The 26,804-nt window shown below is 40.4% G+C and overlaps 1 protein-coding gene and 1 long non-coding RNA gene across 2 annotated transcripts in view; both read right to left on the bottom strand.

Annotated features, from left to right (window-relative positions):
• Positions 1-17,859, bottom strand: part of LOC105454931 (nephrin) — a 74,275-nt gene extending 56,416 nt beyond the window's left edge. Inside the window, exons 1-3 of the mRNA XM_011697910.1 lie at positions 17,772-17,859; positions 16,344-16,484; positions 14,229-14,402 (exon numbers count right to left, since the gene is read on the bottom strand). Of these exons, the coding sequence (XP_011696212.1) occupies positions 14,229-14,402; positions 16,344-16,484; positions 17,772-17,859 (403 nt within the window). The remainder of the gene's footprint in view (positions 1-14,228; positions 14,403-16,343; positions 16,485-17,771) is intronic.
• On the bottom strand, positions 4,623-7,967 carry LOC105454899. The gene is made up of 2 exons (XR_975064.1): positions 7,881-7,967; positions 4,623-4,868 (listed from the first exon to the last, which is right to left on the bottom strand). It is a non-coding gene; the product is annotated as an uncharacterized LOC105454899 (long non-coding RNA).
• Positions 17,860-26,804: the final 8,945 nt, after the last annotated feature.

The raw sequence follows: 26,804 nt of genomic DNA, 5'->3' as shown, positions 1-26,804 counted from the left end.
GAATAGGAACGATAAATTGGCAATTGAAGCAACAAATTAGCAATAAAGCACTTAATTATAACATATGTATAGTCGAACTTTTTTTTAATAGTGAGAGTGCTAGGTTCACAGAGATGAAGTGTGACATTTGTGAAACAATTTGTCGCATTTCAGTTAACTATTTATCTCAACAAACTTCGAAAAAAATGAAAAAAACTGGATTGAATGCACTTCCTATTTAATTTAATAATTCAAGGACTATTAATTAAAAATCTCCCGTTAAATTCGCGTTAAGCTGTAGCGGCATACTTGAAAGTTTGATACGATACAACTGGCAGCTCACTGTGTGTGTGTGTGTGTGTGTGTGTGTGTGTGTGTGTGTGTGTGTGAGAAGCCCAGCTTGAATCCCTGCACTTTTAACATTCGTTTGCGCACATCCCGCATTGTTCTATTCTTCTTCTGGCCGGTGCCAGAAAGCTCAGCGATATATATATACGGTGAGTTTTTATGAGGAATTTTACTCGCGAAGGGATTGCCGGGCGACGGGTGGCCCGAGGAAAGCAACAAAGGACACATCGAGCGCGAATGAAAGGAGGTAGTAAGGTCCGCGAGAGACATCGGCGAATATCGCGGCTTTCCCGCCTTTGCTTTTTGCTTCCTTCCTTCCAGCCCTCCCTCATCTTTGTCAGGCCATAATTCTCACCGGCTCCACTTATTGCCGTTCTCCTCCTGTGTGTTGTCTGCCTGGTTTATATGGCCGCCACATACTCGGCTTAAATCTCCGCTCCGATTCGCGTTGCTAGGTTCTTTCAATTAGACCCGACTACCCTGCGTTACGCTCGTAAGCATTTTGATCCTGCTTTGATGCTGGTACTATTGGATTAAGGTCTCAGCAAATATTCGGTGAGATGCGTTAGAACCACGCAAGTTATATACGAGTAATATAATTACTTTTTATTTATCATCTCAAATACATTTTATACATAAAATTTCGCAAGTTGGCAAAAAAATGCAAAAATCATATTAAGAGATATAAGCTAGGATAATGGAGAAAAAGAAAGCTTTAGTTTCCCTCCATTTTCCTCGTATTTCTTAATATAATTTTTGCTAGCTTGCGAAATTTTATATATAATATGCATTTGAGATGATATGCTTTGTTTCTGTAATATTTGCATTTGCAAAGTGATCACAAAATTATCAGAATACTTTTTCAATATAAATTCTTTTGTCGATAAATTTTTTTTCTCGACGAAAATATATTGAGAGATCTACGGTTTTCAAGTAATTAACGATTGAAAATAAGGATCTTCTGGGAAACTAAAGTTCAAAGGGGAAAATAGATGATCAAAATCATATTCTTCAGTTAATTTCAAAGGAAGTTAACTTTGGTAGAACTTTAATTCCAAACTTACAAAGATGTATAATCTAGGAAAATCGGGGAAGCGTTTGTGTGCGATAAATAATGATCTCCCCCGACATTTTCGCTAAGGAAAAATTGTTTGGTCGTAGAAGCTTACGGCTGAAAGAACATGAAGAGTGTATGAAAAATTTCATAGAAAGATATATCAATGGTAGAGCTTTATTCCGCAGATGTATACCTAATGCGCATTCGACCTTTGTTCACCGAGAAATTAATCAGAGACTTAATTACCTAAGTGCAATTAATACGGCTGACTTTCTACCACACAGGTTACTTTGATAAAGCGAACCTGCCTGTTTCAAAAGAAAATCCTTTGGTTTAGCCATTTGAAATCGTCACTTTTGTAATCACACAGTACATAGTAGCCGGATATCTGTTCTTTTATAAAAAAAAGAAAAGGGTAAAATATAGAGCGCAAGCCTCAGTACTATTATACAAAGAAAATCGCGAATCGTCGATCATATTAAATATTGAAAAATTAAATTACGTTAAAATAGTAAGATCTAAAAATGCAAATGAGCGCGAAGGCAATTTTTCTTCGCTCTTTATTTGTAATAAATTTTTCATTGAAAAATTTATCTTTGCGAAAATTTCAGTTTAAAAAATGTCCCGTACGATTATCAACCATAATTATATTAACGAAAAACGAATATTATTTTCTCTCTGATTATTTTACCAGAAGAAATTTTTGAGACAACGTAAAACATCCGTGCTGGGGGATCAATAGGATTCATTGATCGAAAGCTAACGTTTTAGATGACGATTACGAGTGTGTACTTTGGCGAGAAATGACATCTGGAGAAGTGACAATGACAGCACCGGGCATTAGAGTAATCCAACGAATGTGGCTTCAGTTCGGTATCAAAGTTTTCTTTCATTTATGTCGGGCTCTCTTTTGTTGCATCGCGAAACAAAAAATGCGGGAGAGAAAATACGTACGAATATCAAGTACACATGTATACACATGTCTCTGAGAAAACCTACGTGATAACATTAAAGCATTTTCTGTCGAAATTTAACAATGATTTCTTCTTAGGAAAAAATTCGTAATTTTCAAATTGTCAACATTAATTTTTTTATCTTATCGATTTAATTATTAAATTACACTTTTGTCGATTAAAATCCATTTAAAATTGGGTAAGAGTAACACATATTTACTTCAATCCTAGATTTTTTATATTAAGTAAAATTCTATAATCAGATCTCTATTTAAATTGTGCTGATGCAAAAATTGCAAGAAATATAGAAAAAAAAATAGTTTCGTTATTTCCGAGATATTTTACATTAAAGTCGATTTGCAACACGATAGTACAATGCCTCGTCTCTTTACAACATCGGCTGGCGCGTGATCGGTGATCCAAGCTCGATGCACCGGTGCATCGCATGCAGCAGGCGTTGCTAGACGTCACTAGGGAATTCGTCCTGGAACCACACCGCCGCACCGGTTTCATTACATCCGAGACAGGGAGAAAGAGAAAGAGAGGGAGGGAGGGAGGGAGAGAGAGAGAGAGAGAGAGGGAGAGAGAGGGAGATCATTTCCGTAACTACCATCGTATCCACTGTGGTGGATCACCCGATACGTCCCGTCGCGCTTTAGACGCATTAAATCTGGAGAACTTCGGAATTAATTACGGCGCTTTATATCGAATCCGTCTGGCGCGGATCTTAAGTTTAAGCTCGAGCTTGCTTCTCTTGTAAACAACAATTGAATTGTCAGCGGTGGCAACAAGTTGCGTCGTTTGGCAAATTTCTGGTTATCCGTATTCCGCACCATTTGCCGGGTATCTTGGAAACCTTCGGCAGTCAATAACAACGCCTAACACATTTTCCAAATGAAAATGTTTAGAATGTGTGTATTATCTTTTTCAGTGGCAACTCACGATCGAATAAACGCATAAACGTTCGATCACTAATTTTGCGCATCACACAGGATTGGATTAGGTAGAAATTGATACAGAGTTTGATAGAGAATTAGGCATGATTATATTCTTATTAAGTTGTGTAATTATTTAAACATATTGATGACGCACGTACATATACCTGTGCCCCCATCACAGAGATTATCGCGGAATGATATCTTCATTAAATTTGAACAGATAAATATATCCGCTATAGATAGATTTGGACGTCAATTTTGCGCAAGATATTCAAACGGGGTTGCTCTTATTAAAATGCTAACGCGCGTAAAGTCACATTTATATACTTTATTGCAAGAGAATCATTCGGCAATCGAGCGCCGTCATTAACCAGTATTGATTTTCTCTGAATTAATGAGATCGCTGTAAAATTTTCAGGACTTTAAATCCCGCCTCTACCTTCGGCCTCGATTCTGCATATGCTTCGCGTTTATTCATGCCGCCCATTTAATGTACCTGCTTGCCTTCCGCGGTGGTGACTATCGTCGCGCTCTCCCTCGAATTTCAATCATTCGACGTTTTTCAATTATCTCCACCGGCGACGACCGAGCGCACCGCGTGCGAGTCCCATCGCTCGCGAAAATGCAAGCCGATGTAAATGGAACGTACGCAACCCGCGTTACACCAACTGCCGCCGGTGTCGTCTGGGCTCATTGATGCAGCCACAGGCGACACGCGATTCAGAATATTTTTCTTGTCAGCGGCGCAGCAGAAAATTGCCAGTCTTTCATTGGAATCTTCTCGTCGGAATGTACGTTCTCTTTTTACTTTTACTAATACGTCCAATTCTTATGTCTCATTTCCTCGTATATTCTATAAATATGATGTATGTTTAGGTTAATTTTGAACAAATATGGAACTACAAAATGCTCTTCAAAATAATTACGTCAGAGTAAATTTGGCAATTATTTCTCTTGATAATAGAAAGATAAAAAAATTTGAGTAGTTGTTTAGAGATTAGTAATAACAAAACAAAAAATAAATAATACAAATTAATCAATTGAAATCGTCACAATCGCGATTAGACCGTATTCTTAATTCTTTAAAACAAAAATTCTAAGCAGTAGCTACGCTCATCTACCTTTCACCGATATTGCGAGTTACATTCTCTTTACGGTATATAAGAAAGCGAGTTGTACATCATTAGCAGCGTTAGGCAATATCGCCAATAATAATTCTTGCAATAAGGCGAGCGCCCCGTTGCGCGCTTAAGATATCGCTATTTCAGATGCAGGCTCCAAGTTGCCTCGCGCGCCAACGAGGGAGGTCTCTCTCTCTCTCTCTCTCTCTCTCTCTCTTTCATGCTGTTTCTTAAAACTCATTTAAATTTGCGAATATACATCAGCCGTATATTTCATCGCGAGAAATAGGATCAGTACGTCACGAGTCGTAAACGAGGAAAAATGGCACGCGATGTTGATAACGACGATAACGATCGCGACATCATATGCAGTAAATATAAACGGCCACAATATGCAGACGAGCTCGCCGTTGATTTTCTTCCATTTTAATCTCAATAAACGAGAGGTTTAATTTTTTCATACGGCCAATGGCTGAAATTTAAAGCGTCAGGATTAAATTAAACATAGCGATAAATTAAATGTTGAAAATGTAAATAGAAGATTAAAGTTTTGCTTTTATAGCTAATTTCCAAAAACTCCATTTCCCCAAATTCAACAGGTTGCCACGCCAAATGATCAACTAACAAATTCTCGCTAAGAAAAAAAAATCAATTTCGATCGGATGTAAAAAAATCTCCATGAAGATCGCAGGGGTTGTTTACTCATCGTTAATGCGCGCACGGAACCGACGCTGTAAATTACAAAGAGAACCGGAAGAATTCACGGCCGTCCGAGTTTTCTCGGATATAAATCCATGCGCGTGATATCGGTCTTACGACCAATTAATCGCGGCAGCCCCGACGACACACATACGGTAAATTATTCATCGCGCGTCGCGCGACATTAGCCTTCTTCATCTGTAACCGTTGCCTCGCGCGCGCACACACCGCGGCGTCGCTACCGCGCTTAATTTTATCGCCGCTCGCGTACTCGCTCGTTTGTCAAATTATCTCTTTCGCGCGCTGCTTCAATTATATCCCCTGGCGATGATAAGCGCGGAATTGCATTTACGCGCACGACGGCGTGGCGACACACGCGCGGGGAAACGCGACACGCCGCAGCGTGTGTACACACAATCGCGTTATGCCAAACCGAGTCTTCTGTCAAGCATCATTGGCATTAAGGGCTGTGCCCTTCCTGCGTAACGCCGACATTTTGCTAAGTTAATTATGCAACGAACGGAGAACTCTCTCTCTCTCTCTCTCTCTCTCTCTCTCTCTCTCTCTTTTGCCTTCCTCTTTTTACGAATAATACAAATGCGACGTCCACAGTATCAATTTGGGCACGAATTCACGAAGCGGCAAGCGCTCGATAAATCATATCTTAAGAAAAAAATGCTATAAAGTATTTTCTGGAATTTGATAAGAAATAAAATTTGTACTATAGGATACTTTAGTATACTTTTTCCGTCAACACTTACGTTCAAATATTATATTGCATTATGCACGAGATGAATGCAGTTGATATTTTTCAAGAAACATATATTACATATTTAAAATTTATTAATTTACTATTTGCAGTAACTGTTAAATCGTTACCTTGTGTTTGGACAGAGAAAAATTTACATCTCTGTTTCTTTATTTATATTTTACATATTTTTTCCCTTTATTGTCTCTTTATGTGTATAAGGCTGACGGTTCTGAAAGACACTTGCTTCTCCATCAAAAATTGGTAATATAAATGGCATAAACTGACATGCCATGCTGGATTCTCATATATCCATTTTATATAGTCCGCTGCTCATGTACCATTGCCACATTTCGTTTACGTGTCATTCTTATCTTCGCATTTATGACTGAGGATTTATTCGCGGCGCCTCGGTCCGGTAAGAAAGTATTTTTCTTTGCCGGGTCGTCTTATAAGTCTCATTTTTACCGTTAAGCCGTCCGTGGCGCGCGCGAGACAGAAAAGGAGGACGATAGGAGGCGACCGGCGGCGAGAATAATGTATATACACCACCGGGGGTGAGGAAGGGTAATGGAGAGAAGCGGATGGGCCCTGGGATGCAGGGTGTAGGATGAGAGGCGGCGGCGCGACGTGCGAAAGAGAGAGAGAGAGAGAGAGAGAGAGCGAGAGAGAGAGAGAGAGGGGGTTTTTTCTTTGCGCAAAGCGAAATAAATGCCACTCGTAGAGCTGTGCGACACCATTTTACCGTTGGTGGAAAACTGAGCGGCCCCGAACAGCATCAGTCGCTTAACTGCATGTTCGAGAAGGATGAGGCGGATAAGGTGGCGAGAAATAGAGAGGGCGGTCGAGGGTGGTCTTACGAGGACAAAAAATGTAGCGATAGAGAGAAAAGGAGGGAGAGAGAAAGAGAATGCGGATGCTGCTGATGCCAGCCGTGCAGGCGCACATTCGAGCGATTTCGATGGATACCCTCCTGGCCTTTTGTAAATAGCGGATAGAAACCGTGACGCGGTATCGATCAGGATGCGCGATATGTCGAAAACGAGCGAGTCAGGCACGGCGAAATGGCACGTAAGCAATGACGATAACGGGAGCGCGCGCGTTTCAGGAACCGCGTTTTCGTGAGACGGCACACGATGGTGTGTAATCCCGGAAGGCACGGGAAATATTATTTTTTTTTTATATATCGTGCTTTTTCACCTAACAAAAACGCGGAACGGTACAGCGATGCGTGAAGCAATGCGTTCGTGCAGTACACCTTTTTGTTTGTGAAAAATGTGTTTGACTCGCACTTTTCGAATTCATTCGTTTCACGATCGCGTTGAATGTGAATGGTAATCCTACCGTTAAAAAAATAATCAGTTTTGCGTGCAGAAAGATGTGGCTGCTACAGAATAAAACAAAAAGCATTTCTCTTTATTGTGTGTACGTGTATTTTTTTGTTTCTTTATAATATTGCACACTTATATTACAAAGACAAATCGTTTTACTTTATATTGTAGTAGTTACACCTTTTAAAAATAAAAGACTTCGAAATAAAAAAATATAAAAAAATATGTGGAATTTTTTATATTTTTCTACTCTGAAAATTTTTAAAGATATTCTGATACTCTCTGTGTGCTATACGCGTGTACAACCATATCTATATATAGGGTGCCTAAAGTCTGTCCTCATCTCCTATATTTCAGAAACAGTTTAAAATTATGAAAAATCACGAAACACATGTTCAATCATTTCGAGGAACATACTCTTTTGAAAAGGTTAGTCGCGGTTTTTTAATAATTTTGAACCGGTTTCGAAATACAAAGGGTGGGACGCACTTTGTAGACACCCTGTATATAACCAGAAAGAATAACCGGTGGAAGTAAACGACAATCACGCGTGGCCTCTCCGGCAAACAAACCTTTCTTCCCTTCAAAATTTTATACACCTTCCACGAATGCGGTGAGCTTTTCCAGGGCTTTTTCAGCTCCGGTCGCATACATACAAAACGCGTGCCGCCGCGCTGCTCGCCGATGCATGCATATGTATACATACTCGTACGTCGCACCAAAGAGCAGCACACGTGGCGCTCTGGCCGTGAACGATTCAGGGAGTCCAGAATATTCTTCCTCGACTTATACGTGTCTCGAATGAGAAAAGGGAGCGCGACAGGACGGTCCAGCGAGCGCAAAGTTGCACCGGAGGAAAAAGCGACAGACCGAGACGACCTCCGCGTCGCGTGTTCGCAGACGAATAATTCACGAAATTCGATTTCTTTCTGCCTTTCTCATCGCCGCCACGGTCGTGACACTCGTGACGCACGCGATGAGTCTCTCGAAAAAAAGAACACGCGCGAGAATACGAAAGAAAATCGCGTAGGAGACACACGTCGTCATCCCCGAACCTTCTCCCTAATAAATAAATAATGCATAGGCAGGTGAATATCGATCGCCTGGTATAAATAATGACCCGGTGGTTATTTTATAAATCAAACAAAAAAAAAATAAAAAAAATCGTCCGCACATGCTTCGTAAAATTTGTTCGCACGGTATATCGATATATCTGACTATTATTGACGTTCATGTCAAAAGTCTGCAATTCGCGCCGTCGGTATAACGATAGTTAACTTCGGTGCGGCGAGAACGCCGATTTACGAAACAGATGTTTTGTCATGTTCGGGGATTTATTTTGCAAGACAGAATACGTAAATACCGGTAAACACAGCTTGGATTACCTGAAATTATCCGATGTTTACAACGGCATTGTTACGAGCGATTGTAGTGCGCATTGAATGACGTTTATATAATTGTTACCCGGCAACGAATTAACTAACCGATACGTAAATTGTATTGTAGAAATGCCAGCCAGTCTGTAATGAATCGTTGAATCGAATGCATATATAATCTGAAATCTGTATAATCGGAAATACATTTGGTCATCTTGTTAAATAGTTTCGTCTCGTTAAATGATATAATAATGGCTAAATTTTTTTTTCAAATACAAAAGCAAACTTTTACCTTAACAGAAATGATGTAAAAACAATGCAAACGAGATAGAGGATAAACAACGGCATATTAAAATGATGAGAAATAATTATAAAGAATAAAAAAAGAGATCAATAAGAAATATATAATTAAAAACACATACAGTTAATAATTTAAAAAAGAATGTACGCGCAATTATAAATGCGAAAGGTAACACAGTGAATTATAGAGAGAGAAAATATGCGAAGAGCAGAGAACGGGAACGTTCTCAGACGGCAATTTTGTAAATTCTTAATTTGCAGAAAGTGCACAGCGCGGTCAACGCGGGAATGCGGTGAAATTATTCACCAAAAAAAAGAAAAAGAAAAAAAAAGAAAAACATCGGAAGCTAAGATGAAATCGCAAGGAACTTTTCGCCGTATTAAATGACTGCCATTGAAAGTTAACCGTTGCCGGTGCTTACGGTGCTTTTTTAATGTCGGCTGGAAGATTAAACGTCTCATCGGGAGAGCCTTTGGTCCGCTATTTTTAATAAAGCAACGGGCGCGTCTTATTCCGCGGTACTATATACATATATACCACTTTCGTTTTACCCTAGTTTCCCCGCAACTCCTTCATTTGCTCGTTGGATCGTAAGAAATGTCCCCTCGTGCTCCGACATTTTTATTTATCCTGCCTTTACCCCCACCTCCCCCCCTCCCTTCCTCATTCTTTGCGTATCACGCCGCGAATTCGTACGATGCCCGGAGAGAGATACGTGAGCTTTTTCCTAAGACGTGCCCAAGAATGGCATGATCCTTCCCGCGTCATCGGCAATCCGAAACTACCCCGCCAGGCGGTAGACGTAAACGTGGATGACGACCAGCGCACGTTTTCGTTTTGTCGTAAAACATAAAGTAGAATTCGCCTTATCGCATAGCGACATTTGTAGGCATTTAATTTTTCCTTATCTTCTTGACAGAGGCATGTTCAAACGCACATACACGCGTATTTTAAGAAATTCATATCTGCAGCATTAAATCAAAATATCGTTTGTAAATATATTGTAATATTATGTTTTATACATTAAATCTGATTGTTATAAATCTAATGAGAAATTATTTTTTTATATAATTAGAATAAATATTGTGCATAAAGCAGTTAAAAACTTACACTCTCTTTAACAGAAACAGTAAATTGACAATAATTTAAATTTTTTTCCAATCACACATGATATATAAAATTACATCAATTTTCTCATTCGTGTTTTTTCTCGTTCACAAAACTTGCGTTGTTTTTATTATCGCAAGCGACATTCTTGAATAATTAAAGCTACCGAGAAATATCGTTATCATTTCATACGAGTGTCGCTATAACCACATTGTTAAAATGCAAACGAAGAATTCGCGGCCATCTTGAGAGAAGCTGCGACACGTGTTTCCACTGTCGTTTCGTTTAAGAACAGATGCAATGCCGACAGTCGCATTACGCGTATCCCAATAGTCTCTTTCGCGAAATAATCATGTACACGGAAACACTTCCACGCGCGCAGTCAAGAAGGACGAGTTCCAAATGGTTATGGCGTGCATGCGAACAACATTTATTTTCTCGTCGTTTGCATATTGTCGTTTCGAAGTAGGAAAACATGTTGCGGTTTCGCAACAATTAATAAAACGTAACTTCAAATTGATACTATCATCTTGAATGGATTAAGCATAAATATCGCGAGTGCTTAATCTTAAATTTCTCTTATTTTTTCAGCATATTTGGGCTTTACTGCGTATAATTGAAAATATGCTTTAATCAACGAAAATGTACAGTTGAAACAGACCGTCATTATAACATTTATTAATGAATTTTATTTTTCGGTGAATAATCCGTGGCACCCAAAGCCAATCATATACATTTTAATCTATTTTCTTAACATTCGAAATCTTATTTTTCTCTCGGCCTCGCTAATTGACACGATTCACTCGAATTTCCACAAGCGTTGTAAAATCGATCAGACATATCTGCCGTTGATAGCGACGCGCTGTCGGGTCTAATTTTATCCGATAAATGCATTTCGTTCTCTCGGCACAAACGATGGAAGGTTAAAGACCTTTTCTCTGACAATTATTTTCACGAACCTGTTACGCCCGATGCCCCCGTAAGTCTGCCCGTGACAGGATAACTTCGGCTATTTGGCGATAATAGCGACAACGATCGGAGCCGGGAAACAAACGAGAAATCGATTTGAATTATTAAGGCAGAGGAAATATGACGACGACACGACGGGTAGGTATTGATGGAGAGTAGAGCGAAATACAATTATATCCGTTTACCGGTGCGGGATCGGGAAAATACCGTTACGCGCGCAATTAACGGCGCAGATTGATCCCCCGCGTTTGTACATGCGTTTGCACGTGGGTATATATGCGGGAGAAATACGGGGACCTCTTCTCTCCCTCCCTCCCTCCCTTCCATCAACTCCCTGTGAAAAACACACACGCACGCGCGTTTACAAAATAGGCGCATCCGGGCGTGAGAATTTACCGGCCTTGATGTCGCTCGTTAACGATCGCTCGAGATTTGCGCCGCGCGATTTTCACCCGATGATCCATTTGAACCGCGGCGCGGATTATCGTTGACGGTGTCTGCTGCACCGCGCGTATTTTCACCGTCACCGGTATATGCGAGCGTAATGAACGCGGACGTGTGCAACGAGGAAGATTGATTTGACGGATATGACGACTTAGTAATATGCCCCCGCGTCGCCCACCGCACGATGGCCCGTTTTATTAAAAGCCCCGGCGCGCGCGCAGGTGTAAAACCAGATTTACCCTCCGAGAACGAAGAATTTGCACATCAAGGCTAATATCATTTTAACGCGGTGCTCGTTTCTTACGCGTGAGCTCGTATGAAAAAAAGGTAGCTTACGTTGTAGATTCATCGTCGCATAAAATGGTCAATTTTTTAATAGCGTTATTTGATCGTTATATTAAAGTAATAATTATTAATCGACTAATATATTAGTCGATTAATAATTATTATTTTAGTATCATTAAAATGCTCATGTATAATGTTATTTGCGTTGGAATTTGACGGAGATTGTGTGCAAAAAAGATATTATGTATTCTTTATTGCAATCTGCGAAATAACCTGTAAACGTAAATAGGAAAGTCGTAGGAGATTTTTAAGAGACATTTATAATAAGAAAGAGCGGAAGACAGTAGGAGTACAGTAAAATGCTTTTCTTTTTCCTCTTCGTTTTAACACGCTGTCTATAGAAAAGTAGGTCACATCTCGAGGAGTTCTCTTTTCATAAAATCATTGAGCATTCCCGTAGACTCATATTAACTCGGAGAATTCCTTGTTATGATAATTTCATAATCTATATAATTTATACGTATACATAGATGTTTTTTTTAACAAAGAGAAATGAAAACCATTGTTTTCACTCAAATTATTATACAAGATACGAAAATTATCGTAAAAAAAAATAAACTAAAATCTAAGATCCAAGAAATTCAAATTAGTTACAATTTGTACATGGTGATTTTCTGAATAACATCGCGCGCGCTTGATCCTTCAAATAATTACGATGGTAAGAAAAAAAAACATGAATTTTTCGCAGCGGACGATTGCAGCCGTAGTAGCTGATTGCGCTCGCGCTTCTCTTAAAACAAGTAGAAGGAAAAACGCAATTTTATTGCACCGCGAGAAGAACCCCGGGTAAATGGATCAACGCGAATCGATCTCGGGCAAGCGTTCTCGTTTCCTCGCAAAGCGCAAAAGAAAAATTCACTCAGTTCGAACGAGCGTTTGTCATCGGAACCGCTGATGCGCTCGGGAGCAGTCGCGGAATTAGCTTTGCGAATGCACTCGCGAACGCACTATTGCATTCCGGTCATAGCGGCGCGAGGCGTGCACCCGCGACGCACCACTACAAACGCGACGCGGGCGCGTCGGATTGGGGGGAGAAGGGAGAGCAGGAAGAATAGCGCGGTCGATGAATTCGTCCCCGGGACGAAAGGTCGCGATCCCGCGGACTCGCCGGTAACTGAACCCTTGCGCGTCGTCGTCCCTCAAAAACCGAGCACGTCGTCCTCGCCGGTACAGTCCTTCGCGGCACAGTCGCGCCCGGAAAGGTCGCGAAAACTAGCTCCGTTCTCCGCGCGCGCTTCGCGAAACTAGTTTACGCGGAAGTCTGTCGGACGAGTGCATATTGTGCTTAATAACTTCTGCATAATTTACCAACGAGAGAGCAAGCGAGCGAGAGAGAGAGAGAAAGAGACGAACTAGGTGTCGTCGATGGTGCGGAAACGCTGGTACTGCTCGGGTCAGATGTCATCGCCGGTGTGATCCGCCCTCGCAAAGATCCCCGAAAGTCTAACCTTTCGCGACGGCGACGGCGACGGCGACGGCGACGGCGACGGCTACGGCGACGGGGCGTTACACAACGTAACGCCCGTACGACCGCGTAAATTAACTTTAAGCACGGTTTCGAGATCGTGAGTTTGTAATTCGAGTTACGGCACGCTTTGCATTTTAAGTACCACGCCCGTGCGGGGCTATCGTCGGAACGACTCCGGTCACGATCATTCCCAAGCAGGAGCAAGTATTTTTCGTATCCTGCTGCTAGAGTTTCCACGGATTGCCGAGGGTCACGCTCGGAAAATTTTAATTAACATACCGGCGTTCGCGCGGCAGTCGACTTCGTTTATCTAATTCTCTCCTTCGAACTTTCCCATTTCGCTGAGATCTATCAATATTTCGTCGTTTTTCTTAAGAATCGTCTCATATTTTCAAAAGGATGGAATAAAATTCATTGTTACGAACGCGAATACATGTAAGAGCGGTGTGAGATCTTATTATGTTAAATCGTAAGATTACGCGAAATGACACTTCTTGCATACATTCCATTAAAAGAGATTAAAAGATTAAAACTAAAGAGAAGTAGTTTAACCCTACTGCGTGCCAGTCAAAATTTTAGTTTATTTTATTTCAATAATTTTTATTTTATTTAGTTTATTTTATTTCGATAATTTTTGTATCTTGTATAATAATTTGGGTGAAAACAATGGTTTTCATTTCTTTTTGTTTTTGTAAAAAAAAAAAAACATTTAAATCAAAATAAGTGCATTAATATGTTAAAACTATCCCCTCGGCGGCGAAAGGATTAAATCAGACCTGTCCAAAGTCTCGCAAAATGCCTCCTCCTCGTCGCCGTCTCGCTAAATGAGACGGAGAAAAGAAACGGAGAAGAGCACAGGCTGAAACTATAAATCGTCATTTAAACACGTTTCGTATTCGCAGTCGGTTCTAATTCTGTCGTTAAGAGGAATTACTGCGACGCGCGAGTGACTGCGAATAAGAAGCGTGCCTTGCCCTTCGCTTTTCGAATTGGACAGGCCTGGGTTAAACCTTTCCTCCCGTGCATTATCATATTTCGACTCACAGGTGACGATCAGATGGGCGCTGGCGCGGATCGGCTTGACCCGCAGATATCGTCCGACTTGACACTCGTACTCGCCGTCGTCGGTCAGCGACGCGTCGGTGATTCTCAGGTTGAAGATCCCGGCGTTCTGATCGCCGATCAACTTCAGCCTGGGATGGCCCACGATCTCGCCGTCTGTAACATCAATTCGCTCGTTACGCGTCGAGTATTATATCACTGCACTCGTTGAGCAACGATCAATTGATATAGGATGGAAATTAGCCGATTGATTAATACTTTTCGCCTCGTAGATAAGGAGCGCGGTGAATTCACAAGCGGGGATACGCGGCTAATATAGCGGCTATAATTTTAGATCTGTTTATTAGCGCTTATTCGGTCGGTATGCGAGCACTCTCGGCAAAACGATGCGATTACGATAGGCGGAAGCCGATGAGACCGCTGAGTAATTAACCGCTCGCGCGCTGTCGATAGTTCCGCTCTTGAACGAGGCTCCTCTTTGCAGTCGCGCTTAAATAATAAATCCACGTTGCTATACGTTCTTTAAGTGGGATCGTAAAAGTCGTAATACATATGTTATATGTATAAACGAGATAAATTACAATTTTTGTTCTATTTAATTTTTGTTCTATTTAATCTTGTATTTCATTTATGTTAAATTTGTTTCGTCGTGCACAGGAATTATTTAATTTTAAACATTATGAAAAGTATTAACAAATTTTCTTCAACAGTTAATTAATTTAATTAGTTTATTAATATAATTAATTAATTTGATATTTAGGCTAATCAATTATAAATCGGAAAGTACAATATATTACCGAAAATATTAAATAAAATATATTTTACTCATAAATGGAAAATTTTGAGGAAATAATTAGTCCGTCTGAAAATTAAATTAAAAGCATCACATTTGAGCTAGTAATTTAATGAGATAAAAAAATTCTGCATTTATGTATTTAATATTTTTCTTTTATATATAAAATTACATTGAAAAAAAACGACTTTAGAAAATAAAAATTTTTTTTCTAACAAAATTTCAGTTAACACATTAGGTGCAAAATTTATAGTGTGAGAAATAGATTGTAAAACCACCTACATACACATGTTTATGGGCTGTATGTAATCGTAACGTATACGGCGATGTAAATCCGTGGATGAAGTAGAAAATAACAGGGAGGAGCAACACTGGTGGTTCTTGATTAGTGCGTTAATGTGTTCCCGAAAATTTGCGTGTAAAACAATCCCCCGCGTAAAGCGAAAAACCCAATTTTCTATTGAAAATATAAGCAGCTTTTGTGCGTTTTAATTGGTGGATTTAGACAGGAGCGGGTTTTCCGCGAGGCGTTAATTGTGCAAATACAGGATTATCTGTCTTTACCGAATTTAACGTGCACGATTTGCTATGTATGCATTTTATCTTTGTTATTAACGATACATTTATGTCGAACGACTTTCCGGATCATTCTCTTTTTAAGTGGATTTATCGAAAGCCCAACAGATAGATAAATTTCATTTTACAAATAAATCTTAAATTAAAAAAATTGTGTACATGGTATTGTAAAATGCACGCCTATAGTTTACGTATAAAATTTTGGAAATCTTATCTGGAACTTCTGTTTTCACGCAAAAAAAAAACGTAATTAGCCGTCTTTATCATAATTTTCCAATATTCTTTCATATTTCACGCTGTTCGAGATTCAAACCGGCGAGCGTTAATACCAAGCAAAAACTGGTCTAATCAGTTTTCCTCTGATGGGTAATTGGCGCTCAATTAAGGCCGAAGAGGAAATCAGAAAGTAACGATCCTTCTCCGTTCAATAAATCTTGAATTACATTCCACTGATTATGAGTTTTGAAATTTTCTTTTTTTTTAAATAAATAAATAATCAAATATAAGGAATAACATCCTAGTCATTAGTACAATTCTGAAATTACGCGCCTCTATATTCTGAATATCTCTTGAATTAAAGTAAATAATTACTGTCGATTATTGCCGATATGTATCATAACATCGATATTTTAAAAAAATACTGGAGCAGTGGTTTCTCCAGAAGACATTTGAGAAAAGAATAATCGCAGCAATACGATGTATACATAATTTCAATGTATTGTACTCACTCGGCTGTATGACGTAAGCAAATCCGTCTTTGACCCACTGGACGGTACCGACTCGGTTCCCCACCTCGCAAGAAATTATCACCTCGCCGCCCTCCAGCACGGAACTGTTGTTCGGCCTGACCCGAAAATATTGTCCGTCGCCTGTAACAGAAAGATAAAAATGAATTTCGACTCGGAGGCTGCACTCCTTCGAAGGGACGATAAACTCACGCGTTTCTGCGCTTTGCGGGCGGTTTTTACTCGATGGAGTAAAACGAAGCAAAGCGATGTGTCGATAGACTATAAAATTATGTTTATACCGCGCATTTTCTTTCCCGCAGAAATCGTCTGCGTGAGATTTATGCATATCTATCCGCAAGAAGTATTGCGAGTCAATGACTGATTTTATGACAAATATACTACGATAAATGCTTGATAGATCTTTTATCTCAGACGGGGGCTGCTCACGAGTAACGATTTCCTTATAAAATTTTCTCGTAAAAAATAAATTTGTTACAAATAAATTGATCTCGTATTTTATATGGAGATTTGCGATAAATGAATTTAAATGTCGAGGAATAATTTAATCAAAAAGGCAAATCACATTTTTCTGTACATTTACAAACAAAAAAAAAACAAACAGAAATAGAGAATGACGGTGCTTAATCTTTAGAATTAAAATATTACTCGTTTGTAATAACGAACGAGAGGTAATATATGTATAATATAATATTAACATCGTATCGTTGAAGCTTTAATTTGTCATGCATTAAGCAGTACAAACAAGTGTAATTATGAAAACCAATCCTTCCCGAGGTTTCTACGATACGCTGTCATCATTTCTTAAAAGGAGAAAGAAGCGAATGGCCAATTAATGGTAGAAGGCATGAGCGTAAAAACGAGTCCAGTTAGAAGCCCGTAACTTCGGAATCGATAACTGCGTGGTGGCTAATAACCGTGCGGTTATCCCGGCATTTATCGCGCGACGGCACGTCCAACTTCCGATTCCGTCACTCGCTCGTAATCCACGACTTTACGTTCGGTTGCGTCGATCGTCTTGGCTAATTAACTTTAATTGCACATCCTTTTTTCGCTTCTCGTACATCCCTCGTATGATTATCACGCGAGTCGAGGAAGAGTTTCACGTATCAACTATCAAACTATACGTTAACCTACGTCGGCGCGGCCGTTCAAGTGCCCGCGCGCCGAGTTTACCGAGAAACCGTACCCATCCGCTCTCGCGGGCTCTCGGTATAATTTCCCATTTTTCAGCCGACGATAGTGAGGTTCTAATTTCTCCTTATTGAACATCGTAAAGATGCAGCCCTACGCGAACGCGGATCGATTAGGCGCGGCTTTCGCAACGGCGGTTGGCAATGAGAGAAAGAGAGAGAAGCGCAATAATTATGCCGCTAATGTCGGCGATCACGCAAGCCGCTAAGCTCTCACCGATACCTACACCGCGCTCTGCCGCTCGAAGAATCAAGGTAATCGGATGGGTTTGGCTTCGATACGATCGATAATCCCTGTACCGCATGGTATTCCACGTCTGTACCGCACCACGGTACCGCACACACGCGCGGAGATCGGTCCGCGTTACGCATTATACATATATATATTATTTCTCCCTTTGTCCCCCGCGTGCGCCGCCGCCGCGTTAAAAGCGAACTCGACACGACTCGTGTTGTGTCGACTGACGATATCAATTAGTTATGCAATTACGCCAATAAACGTAAATAATAATAGAAATTATAATTTGGGACAATCCAATAAGAGAGAGACGTGAAATACTGACTTTGCCTATCTAATCGCGCGATTTGGCCGTTCCACATTTTCTCCCTCCCTCTTTTTCTGTGTCGCATCAGCTTGAAAAATCGTATATTCATTTTGACATATGTAAAACTACTAAATATGTATCTTTCAACAGTGTTTCCATATGGCGGCTTATCATGAAAAATTGATACATATATTGCGACAAAAATGAAAAGATTGGTATAGGCTATGTAAAGTGATTTACAATTGAATTTATATTGAAAACGGCGCAGCCCTTGCGTTTTTTTTTCGACTAAACTGAATTGAATCAACGACGCTTTTCAAAACCTCAACTCCTCTACTCGTGTTTTGTCTGAAAGAGACACGTGTCTATCATTCATCATTGCATCAATAATACACGGATATACGTTCTCGCAAATCTCGTGTTAGTTTTGAAAATAATACAGATCATAAATTATCACTTATAATTTCATTTCAGCGTAAAAATATTCACTCCTCTTGGTCAATTAGTTTTATTACAAAGCGCAGGATGAATAAAGCACAATCGTTGCTGCGATTCTATACGATTTTTATTTGATTGAATGCAGTTTATATTTTTAATATCGACTTTATATAATAGTATCTCAATAACAACAATAAAAATAAAATTCTTTTAAATAATAATTATAATTTGAATAAGATTTGAAAAAATTTTTTATTCTAAAAATAAAATATATATTTTAAGATTAAATTAACACATATATTGCGTAGAAAATTTCTTCGTAACAAAAAGGATTGCCATTAATTTAATGATCTCCCCTCATGTATACGCCTTACAATTTCATAATAGTTGTACAGTTTTGTTGTATGACTCTATTACAACTGCTTTATTTGCTCGAATACGATACGATTTACGCTTGCTATAAAATTGATTAAATTGCCTTTCGCAGCCTAAGCGAGCGATTTAATCGTGCCGTTGTAAAAAAAAACCTAATGTATCGTAAACCAGTGGTGCTATACGAGAACGAGACCCTTGCGCTCCTCGCGATCTTGCATTTTTCAAAAGGCAATTAATTTTCGCGAAACAGATTGCATTTGCTAGTAGATTTGCGATGACGCGCTTAAGCGAAAACTCATTCGTGCAATACGCATACGCACTTGGGATGATTCATCCAGGATGATCGTCCGGAGTGAACCGTGTAAATTGGGTTTCGAGCGGTCGCCTAGCCTGTGGCCCGAATTTACGCAATCCCGCCCGTCCAAATGCAACGTCAATAAAATATAGGTGAGTCGGCCAACCGAGGTCTAAACGCGATTCGACTGGCGTCGTTTAATTTTGTAGCACAGACCGGACCCGGTCGACGCTGCGATTCGTCCAAAGGGATTCAATGATTGGGCGCGATTGTGGAGAACGGATTAAAACGACGCTGGCCTGGCCGCGGTCGGCGGACGAGAGTTCGAAAACAAACGAGCGACAAGAGATACGAAAATAAAGTTTATAATTGAGTCCACATCGCGGTCACCGGAATTATCCGAATAAAAATTTCATTTAGGCAAAGGGCTCGGATAAGTGAAAAAAGGAATTAACTTCATCTTCATATGGATAAATGTTCCGTTCGAATGGAAATTTATTCGAAGTTAAAATTTATTTTGAACTCTTTATGTTATAAAATATACTTTTGATCACAACAGATAATCTATTTATGGTTAATTTATCAGAAATAATTTTATATATATATTGTGCTCTTGATGATTTAAAAAATTATTATTCAAGTCGATGAATAATTTTTCGTTGAATGCAGATAGAAAGGGACACGCAGCAAAATTAAACTGAAAAGAGAATAAAGTTGGTCTTTTGGATTATATTTTAAAGAAGAAATAATATATTTTAATTCAATTAATTTTATTTAATTGAGTTTATTAACACGATATTAAATGCTATGTATTTTTTCCATTTACGAAACATTTTTCCAAAAAATCTTGAATTTTTTTCAATTCTCGATGTTTCTTTCTCCCTTCTAACACAAAAAGCAAATACCGGTAAATCTTTCTGAACGTGCTGATAGAACATAAATCGTTAAAAATATCGCAGCGTTATAACTATTTTATACTGCCGCGAATGCATACAAAGCCGGCTTTAACAGCCGGAAAGACGATAAATAATTGTCATGGCAGCAAGCACAAGCTCCACGGGAGTGAGCGTAACGTCGTGGCGTATATGTAACAACGCTTCGGCCGATTGCTTAAGTAAAATTTATCTTAACGCGCCAAAGCTTTCAGCGGACTCTTAATTGACGCAGAGCGGAAAACGCGCGTAATCAGCCTAGAGCGAAATAAACATCTCAGCCGAAGGGCCGAGAAAGGAAAAAAGAAGGAGAAAGAGAGAAAGAGAGAGAGAAAAGCAGTGGCAAATCTGCCGCATGAATTACGGCGATTATCGGCGTCGCAACCTTTTCCCGTCCAGTCCGCATTGCGTTACGCGCAATGCAACTTTATGCACAATCGGTACATTCTAATAAGAGTGCATTTTTTGCATCACGATCCACGAAGGGCTTTCCACAAATTTCCGCGTAAATTTGTTTCGAATAAAAAATGTCGAGCCATCAGCTGTTTTTGAATTATAAATTATTGGAGATGTCATCTGCATGCATGCGGCAGACTTTCAGGAATTAATTTTCAGAGAGAGTACATAAAAATTGATCATTAAACATTATCTCGTGTTTAATTCAATTTAAATATGGACGATTTATTATATGTGTGTCGATGTGACTTTTTTTTTATTTATTCGACTATTAGTCGCGAAAATATCCGCGGATGAAACGATGGAGAATTCACGAGAAAATACGGAGTCGAAGGGGATTTTTGCGGAGGGGAAGGTCGACTGCAAATTGGCGGAAGGACAGGGAGGAAGTGCACACGGTACGGAATCCGGTATATATATATATATATATATATATATATACATATATATATGTACATCCGGTACGTACCGGCTTAGACCTCTCCTCTGGTTTTGTTTATTTCAGCGCGAGCCGCGGATTAAATCGCGCTCCTGTTCTTATTTCAACCGCGCGAAAAGTGTCGCTCTCGGATAGACGATTCACAATGTCACCGTGGCCGGCTCGCGCGCGCGTTAAATTCCGCGATTAATCACCGCGGCGCCGCCGCGTTGATCAATTATTGAGCGCGCTTTTTTATCCGCGTGTTGAAACATCGTTGGCTTTCCCTTGCGCGAACCGTACCTATTTACCTTTCCACCGTATTACCGGCAATTCTATGTAGATCTCACTTCCTTCCCGCGCTCTCTGCCATTAGAATTTCAAGCGTGGATCCGGCTCCGGGAATTTTCGATAAAATCACTCCCGTCGTCCTTCTTCCCGTCCTCTTACGACGGGCAGATAGAACCCGGCGTACTTCTTAAGCCCTATTCATCGCTCGATCAGCTCGTCTTATCCGCTTTAATTTATTAATTTTAATGGCAGAGGAGAGAGAGAGAGAGAGAGAGAGAGAGAGAGAGAATCGGCAGTTCGTTAATCTGAGAGGAAAAAAAGGAACTGAATTGTGTACTCGAGTACCTAAGTAGAAATTAGATCACTTTTGCGAACGTGTTTTATACTGCAATTTTTTTTTATTATCTTTGCATTATTCGTCAAAGACCGCGATTGAGGAGAGGATTAAGTACTTTAGCATCATCATTGAAAAAGTTCCGATGAGAAAAGAGAAACCTCCTCATGCTTGATTGCATCAACACGAATTTGCACGTGACAATTGTACCGTCCTAGTAGAGTCATTCATTCTCGAGACCGTCGTTAGCTCAAAACATCCTCCGTGTTGTTCCGTTTATCTCCCACCATCGCCAGCCAAATATTAACGTCGTTGAATTCGCAGGCATAACAAATTCCGCATTTCGTGCTTTCTTGTCCCGATCGGGTGGATTCTGTCACCCGCAATGAAAAGGTGGCATAATGACTGGGAGGAGGGTGGGAGAGGAGTAAGGAGGAGATGCACAGAATCTCTCTCTCCCGTTCTTTCCGCCTCTCTCGTATTCTGTAGGGAAACGACGATCCTTCGCTTCTTCCGCCGCCACCTCCTCCTCCACCCCCGTCGCCTCCTTCTTGCGCTCGAAAATGCAATTTCCAGCATTGCGACGACATCTAATTCAATCCGCGCCCATTTCTTCCCAGCTTTTGTGTTCCGCCTTAAGTTTCAGTCTTAACGCAAATTTACGCTTTCGACGATTTATCGCGAATCATTTAAATCGGAAAAGATGAGCCGTAATGCGTAATGGTTCGGGGGGAGGGGGGGGGGGCCGATGATTCGTCATGGAGGAAATCGGAGATTGTTTCCTCGGGCCGTTCGTTTTGGCTATTGGGATTCGATTTCGTCATGATTTCGACCGGGGTCAAATTTTAATTCCGCTGCATACATGTGCATAAATCATGTCTGGATTAATTCATGTGAAACACGATAATCGATGTATCTGAATATTTTATATCATAAATTACAAAATGTTAGATTATCTAACGTATCTATGCCGGATATGCACATAATCACCGAGAGTACGTGTCGATTTCAATTCCCCCGTTTCGTGTGTGATCGTTTGCATGGAAATACAGAAAACGTTAATGTATAATACTCTCATAAATCCAGCTGTGTGAAGTTGACTCTCTTACTACTGAAAATCCACTAACGATCATTACTGCTCGATTGGTGGTCGTTTGGTAGTATTTGGTAGTCCATTGCCGATGAACGATAGTCAAAGTTGCGAATAATAATACGCAAAAAAAGATATATGCGCGTAAAATTAACCCCTCCTTTCGCAAAATACGGCTTTGCACATTCATCGGGAATAGACTATCAAACACTACCAAACAATTGAGTAGTAATAGTCGTTAATGGATTCTCAGTAGTGAGGAGTGGCAACTTCATATTACGCTTGTGAATCCTCTATGATCTGAACGCTATTGCGCCCTCATTTTTCCCTTTTATAAACGACATAAGAGAGACACGAAAAGATCCAGATATACATATATTATTTCTATTTGCATTCCAAAAGTCGTAAATAGCAATTAAATGATAAGAGTCACGGCGCAAGATTGCTCGCACGCGGTCGATTCACTTTCGGACGGGCGGAAGTTGCAAGTAAAAAGTCATACGAGCGACGCATTCACTTTAGATAATTCTGATCCGGCGTGATTGTGTTCAAGCGTGCAAAGCCGCCTTCAGCCGGGGCAGAAAAGAGGTCTCTCGCGAAGAGGAGAGTGAATGAGCCGCGCGCTCGTAGCCTCGTCCTTTTTGCCGTTTCGTGCCGTGCCGATTTTTCTCCCCCCTCCCCCTCCTCTCGCTCGGCGATTTCATTCAGCTCGGTCGCGGCGCATCGCACGATTCGCACGAAATGAGAACATTCGTTTACGCGACACAAAAGGAACGTGGAGCGTTCGACTCCTTTCTCGCGCTCGCTCGAAGAAGCGAGAGAGAGAGAGAGAGAGAGAGAGAGAGAGAGAGAGAGAGGAGAGGCGTGTAAGTTTTCTAAAAGATGTGCGCGCTTCGCCGCGCTTCCGGTTCACTGTCGTCCACCTTCCTCGCATAATGCGCGGAATTTCTTCGCTTTTTCGGAGTCCTCGCGCTCGGGCAGATCGCGAGGCGAGCTCGTGGGAAATTATCGGGATCGTCAAGGCTCCGACCTCGAAATAAAGTACGAAACGGCCCGAGAATAAGCCGCGGTAATTCGCAGCAAAAAAGTGTGCAACACGGGACGCGTACATTACGCTGGGGGTTATTCGCGCCGGAGTTTCCGCAGTCAGATTGTGCCTAGATATAAAGGGTAAAAAGGGCAAACCCCTTTCCGGATATCTCTCGATTTTTTTCTTTTTTATACCAGGCCTGATACTTTTTAGTCGAGTACGTTGGTATCTCGAAGAATATCTTAATTGTCTTTTCTAATGATTCTAGAATACGGCTTGTGCGTGTCCCAACTACCGATACATATCTCGACACTAATATTTTTACGAATTTGTTACGTCTAATTGGTACGACCTTTTATCTCTATTTTTTCCTCAGGATTATTCGATAATTTTTTTAATAATTGCGGATACAAATATAATACACATAAAGAATGAAAAGTCATGAGTCATTAAACTTATTAGAATTATTATTAATTATTAATAATCATAAAATAACGCATAATATAATGGAATAATTTTTAATGCATAATTTATACATCCTGTCTGGATGCGCGATTCTATATTCACATCTACACGATATAATATTATTTTCGATTTCCAGGTTGTTTTTTTCTAACTTTTTCTCTCTGGAAAAAGAAAATGTCTTGCTTTCTCGAAGTCTAATGAAACGTATGCATAGCGGAAGACAGATAAACGGAAACATATATACGCAACATGTCGCTATCTCGTTATTTCAAATTAGAGAATAGAGTATTGTGCGCGGAGCGCGCGCCGACAATGCGGGTATAGATAGGGTAACCGATACAATGATTGGCCGGTACACGGTAATTGACCACCGCCGCGCCTTCGTTCGCGGTCTGTAGATATATCGAAATCGGCGTATCGGCCATAATTGTTTTCAGAACAAACCTCGAGAGTGTTTCCCTCGTTAACTTATAATCACCTTGCACTGTCGACGCCGCATTGCCGCAGAGCATGCGCGAAATATAACGAAGCCCTTCATTAAAGGCTGGGGAAGCTTAAAGTGACATCCTCTTGTGAATTCTCTTGTGGTCTAGGCGCCATTGTGGCGTCCTTTTTCGCCCCCTCCCGCCTCTATAAACAGATATAATAGAGACGCGAGGAGAACCAGATGTTATTTCTATTTGCGCGGCATTTAGCACACATTAATATTTCGCCATTTAATAAACTTCCGTTCACAAGTTTTGCATAATTAATAACTTGTTGTACCTCCGTGTGTGAATATAATATTATTAACCGTTAAAATTATGAAAATGTTAGCCGGCAGAAAATTAATAACAAAAAGGGTATTAACAGTAGAAATTGTATTAATAACAGAAAGCAGTTTCGCGTACTTAATGCAAATTTCTGTTAAGAGATAAAAGAAAGATTCCTACGGTTAGAAAATGTCTCTGCCGAGATCAACGTCCGTCAAAATGTAATAGCAAGCTCGTTTGTTCCATCTATCATCGGAACACGCAGCGAACCGGAGAGAAGATAGTGTACATCGAGCTGTATCTCCGTGGAATTTCAATGAGCAGTCTCCGTTCGACGTCGTTCGATATTATCAAAGAAACGTGTCTTATTTCGTATCGAGCGAAACAGAGCTCGCCTCTCTCGCGAGGGACCCCACCCTGCCTCGAGACCGTCGATTTGCGTAATTAGTTGCGCCGCTGTGCAATCACGTTGCGGTAATTGAAGGTTTCGCGAATACGCGAATCAACTGCGAATACGATATAGCAGTAAGTATAGAACGAGCCGCAGTCAAATGGAGGCAAGAAGGAACGTTTAGTTTCGCGTTTAGTTTTTAGTTGCTTAGCAATAGCGCATTGATAAAAGGCGAGGGAAACGCGTGTCTATATATGCAAAGAAAGGCGTCGATTTGCCGCGAGGAAAGCTTGTTAAAATTGAGTTTGGCTAAGGAATTTATTGAGACATATTCTTCGATCAATTTCACAGAAGATATACGACAGGCTTTACAGGTGAAACGTGTTACTACGTATAAATTAGATATTAGATTTTCCTTGAATAGATGTTTGCTTTGAGGCTTATACATATATACGGGGGGAACCTATAAGTCACGGTCGACTGAGATCGTGCGACTCTTCATGGTCGAAGGCTTTCGCTCTATGCGGTTATAAAGCACCAGTGCAGTCTGATCGGATGAGAAATTATGATTTATGATAGGTGCTTGCGTGCGATATAAAGCGGCTATCGGTGAGCCGACGGAAAATGCCAAAATGTAATCTCGTCATCGTAACGAGAATTCCTTACAACTTTATAGATACAAAGTTGTAGGGAATATATTATGTATATACACCACAATTTTCCGAATAATAACTTCGCACCTTGGCGTTAAATTCATTTATATATATATATATATATATATCGGGACTCAACTTCGCGCACAGGCAGATCACAATTTCATTCCTCGGTCGGCTTCAGAGTTTAGTGTAACGTAATTTAAGGCTCGCTTGTCGAGAAATTTAATGTCGCGAATGTAAAAGTTGCGGGAGGAGACGGCATCTTAACCGAATCTTCCCCGCGGAAAAGTACATCGCAAGTCGTAAAAGTTCTTCTCCGCGCGACTTTTGAAGTATATATTCCCTCTGTGTCTGCGGAGAGGGGAAATAAATATTCTCTCTATACTTCATTACTTCACAGACTAGAGCTCTACTCCTGTCTTTATTGCGGGGAGGGGAAGGGGGCGCGTGTCATATGGCGAGTAAATCTATTTCGGTTAGTCGAAATATCTCGGGATATCGCTCGGTTCTCTTTGTTTCGCCAAGGAGGAAGTACGCGTCGTATGCACGAGAGAGAGAGAGAGAGAGAGAGAGAGAGAGAGAGAGAGAGAGAGAGGTGGATAACAGGCGTACGAGAATAGAACGCTCTTGCGGATTTTGAAAGGATAATTGTGTATGCACGCGAGGCGAGAAGCAAAGGAGTTTTTCGACAGGTGATTATTTCCCATATCAAAAAAAAAGAGTAGGTATTTTAATTGCCCGGGTAGCGAATTGATGCAAAAAGTTTTTTTTTTTTTTTTTTA

This window comes from Wasmannia auropunctata, unplaced genomic scaffold (genome assembly GCF_000956235.1).
Source record: "Wasmannia auropunctata unplaced genomic scaffold, wasmannia.A_1.0 LD335972.1, whole genome shotgun sequence".
NCBI lineage: Eukaryota > Metazoa > Arthropoda > Insecta > Hymenoptera > Formicidae > Wasmannia > Wasmannia auropunctata.
The sequence above is the reverse complement of the archived record's forward strand: the minus strand, read 5'-3'. Positions and strand labels throughout refer to the sequence as shown.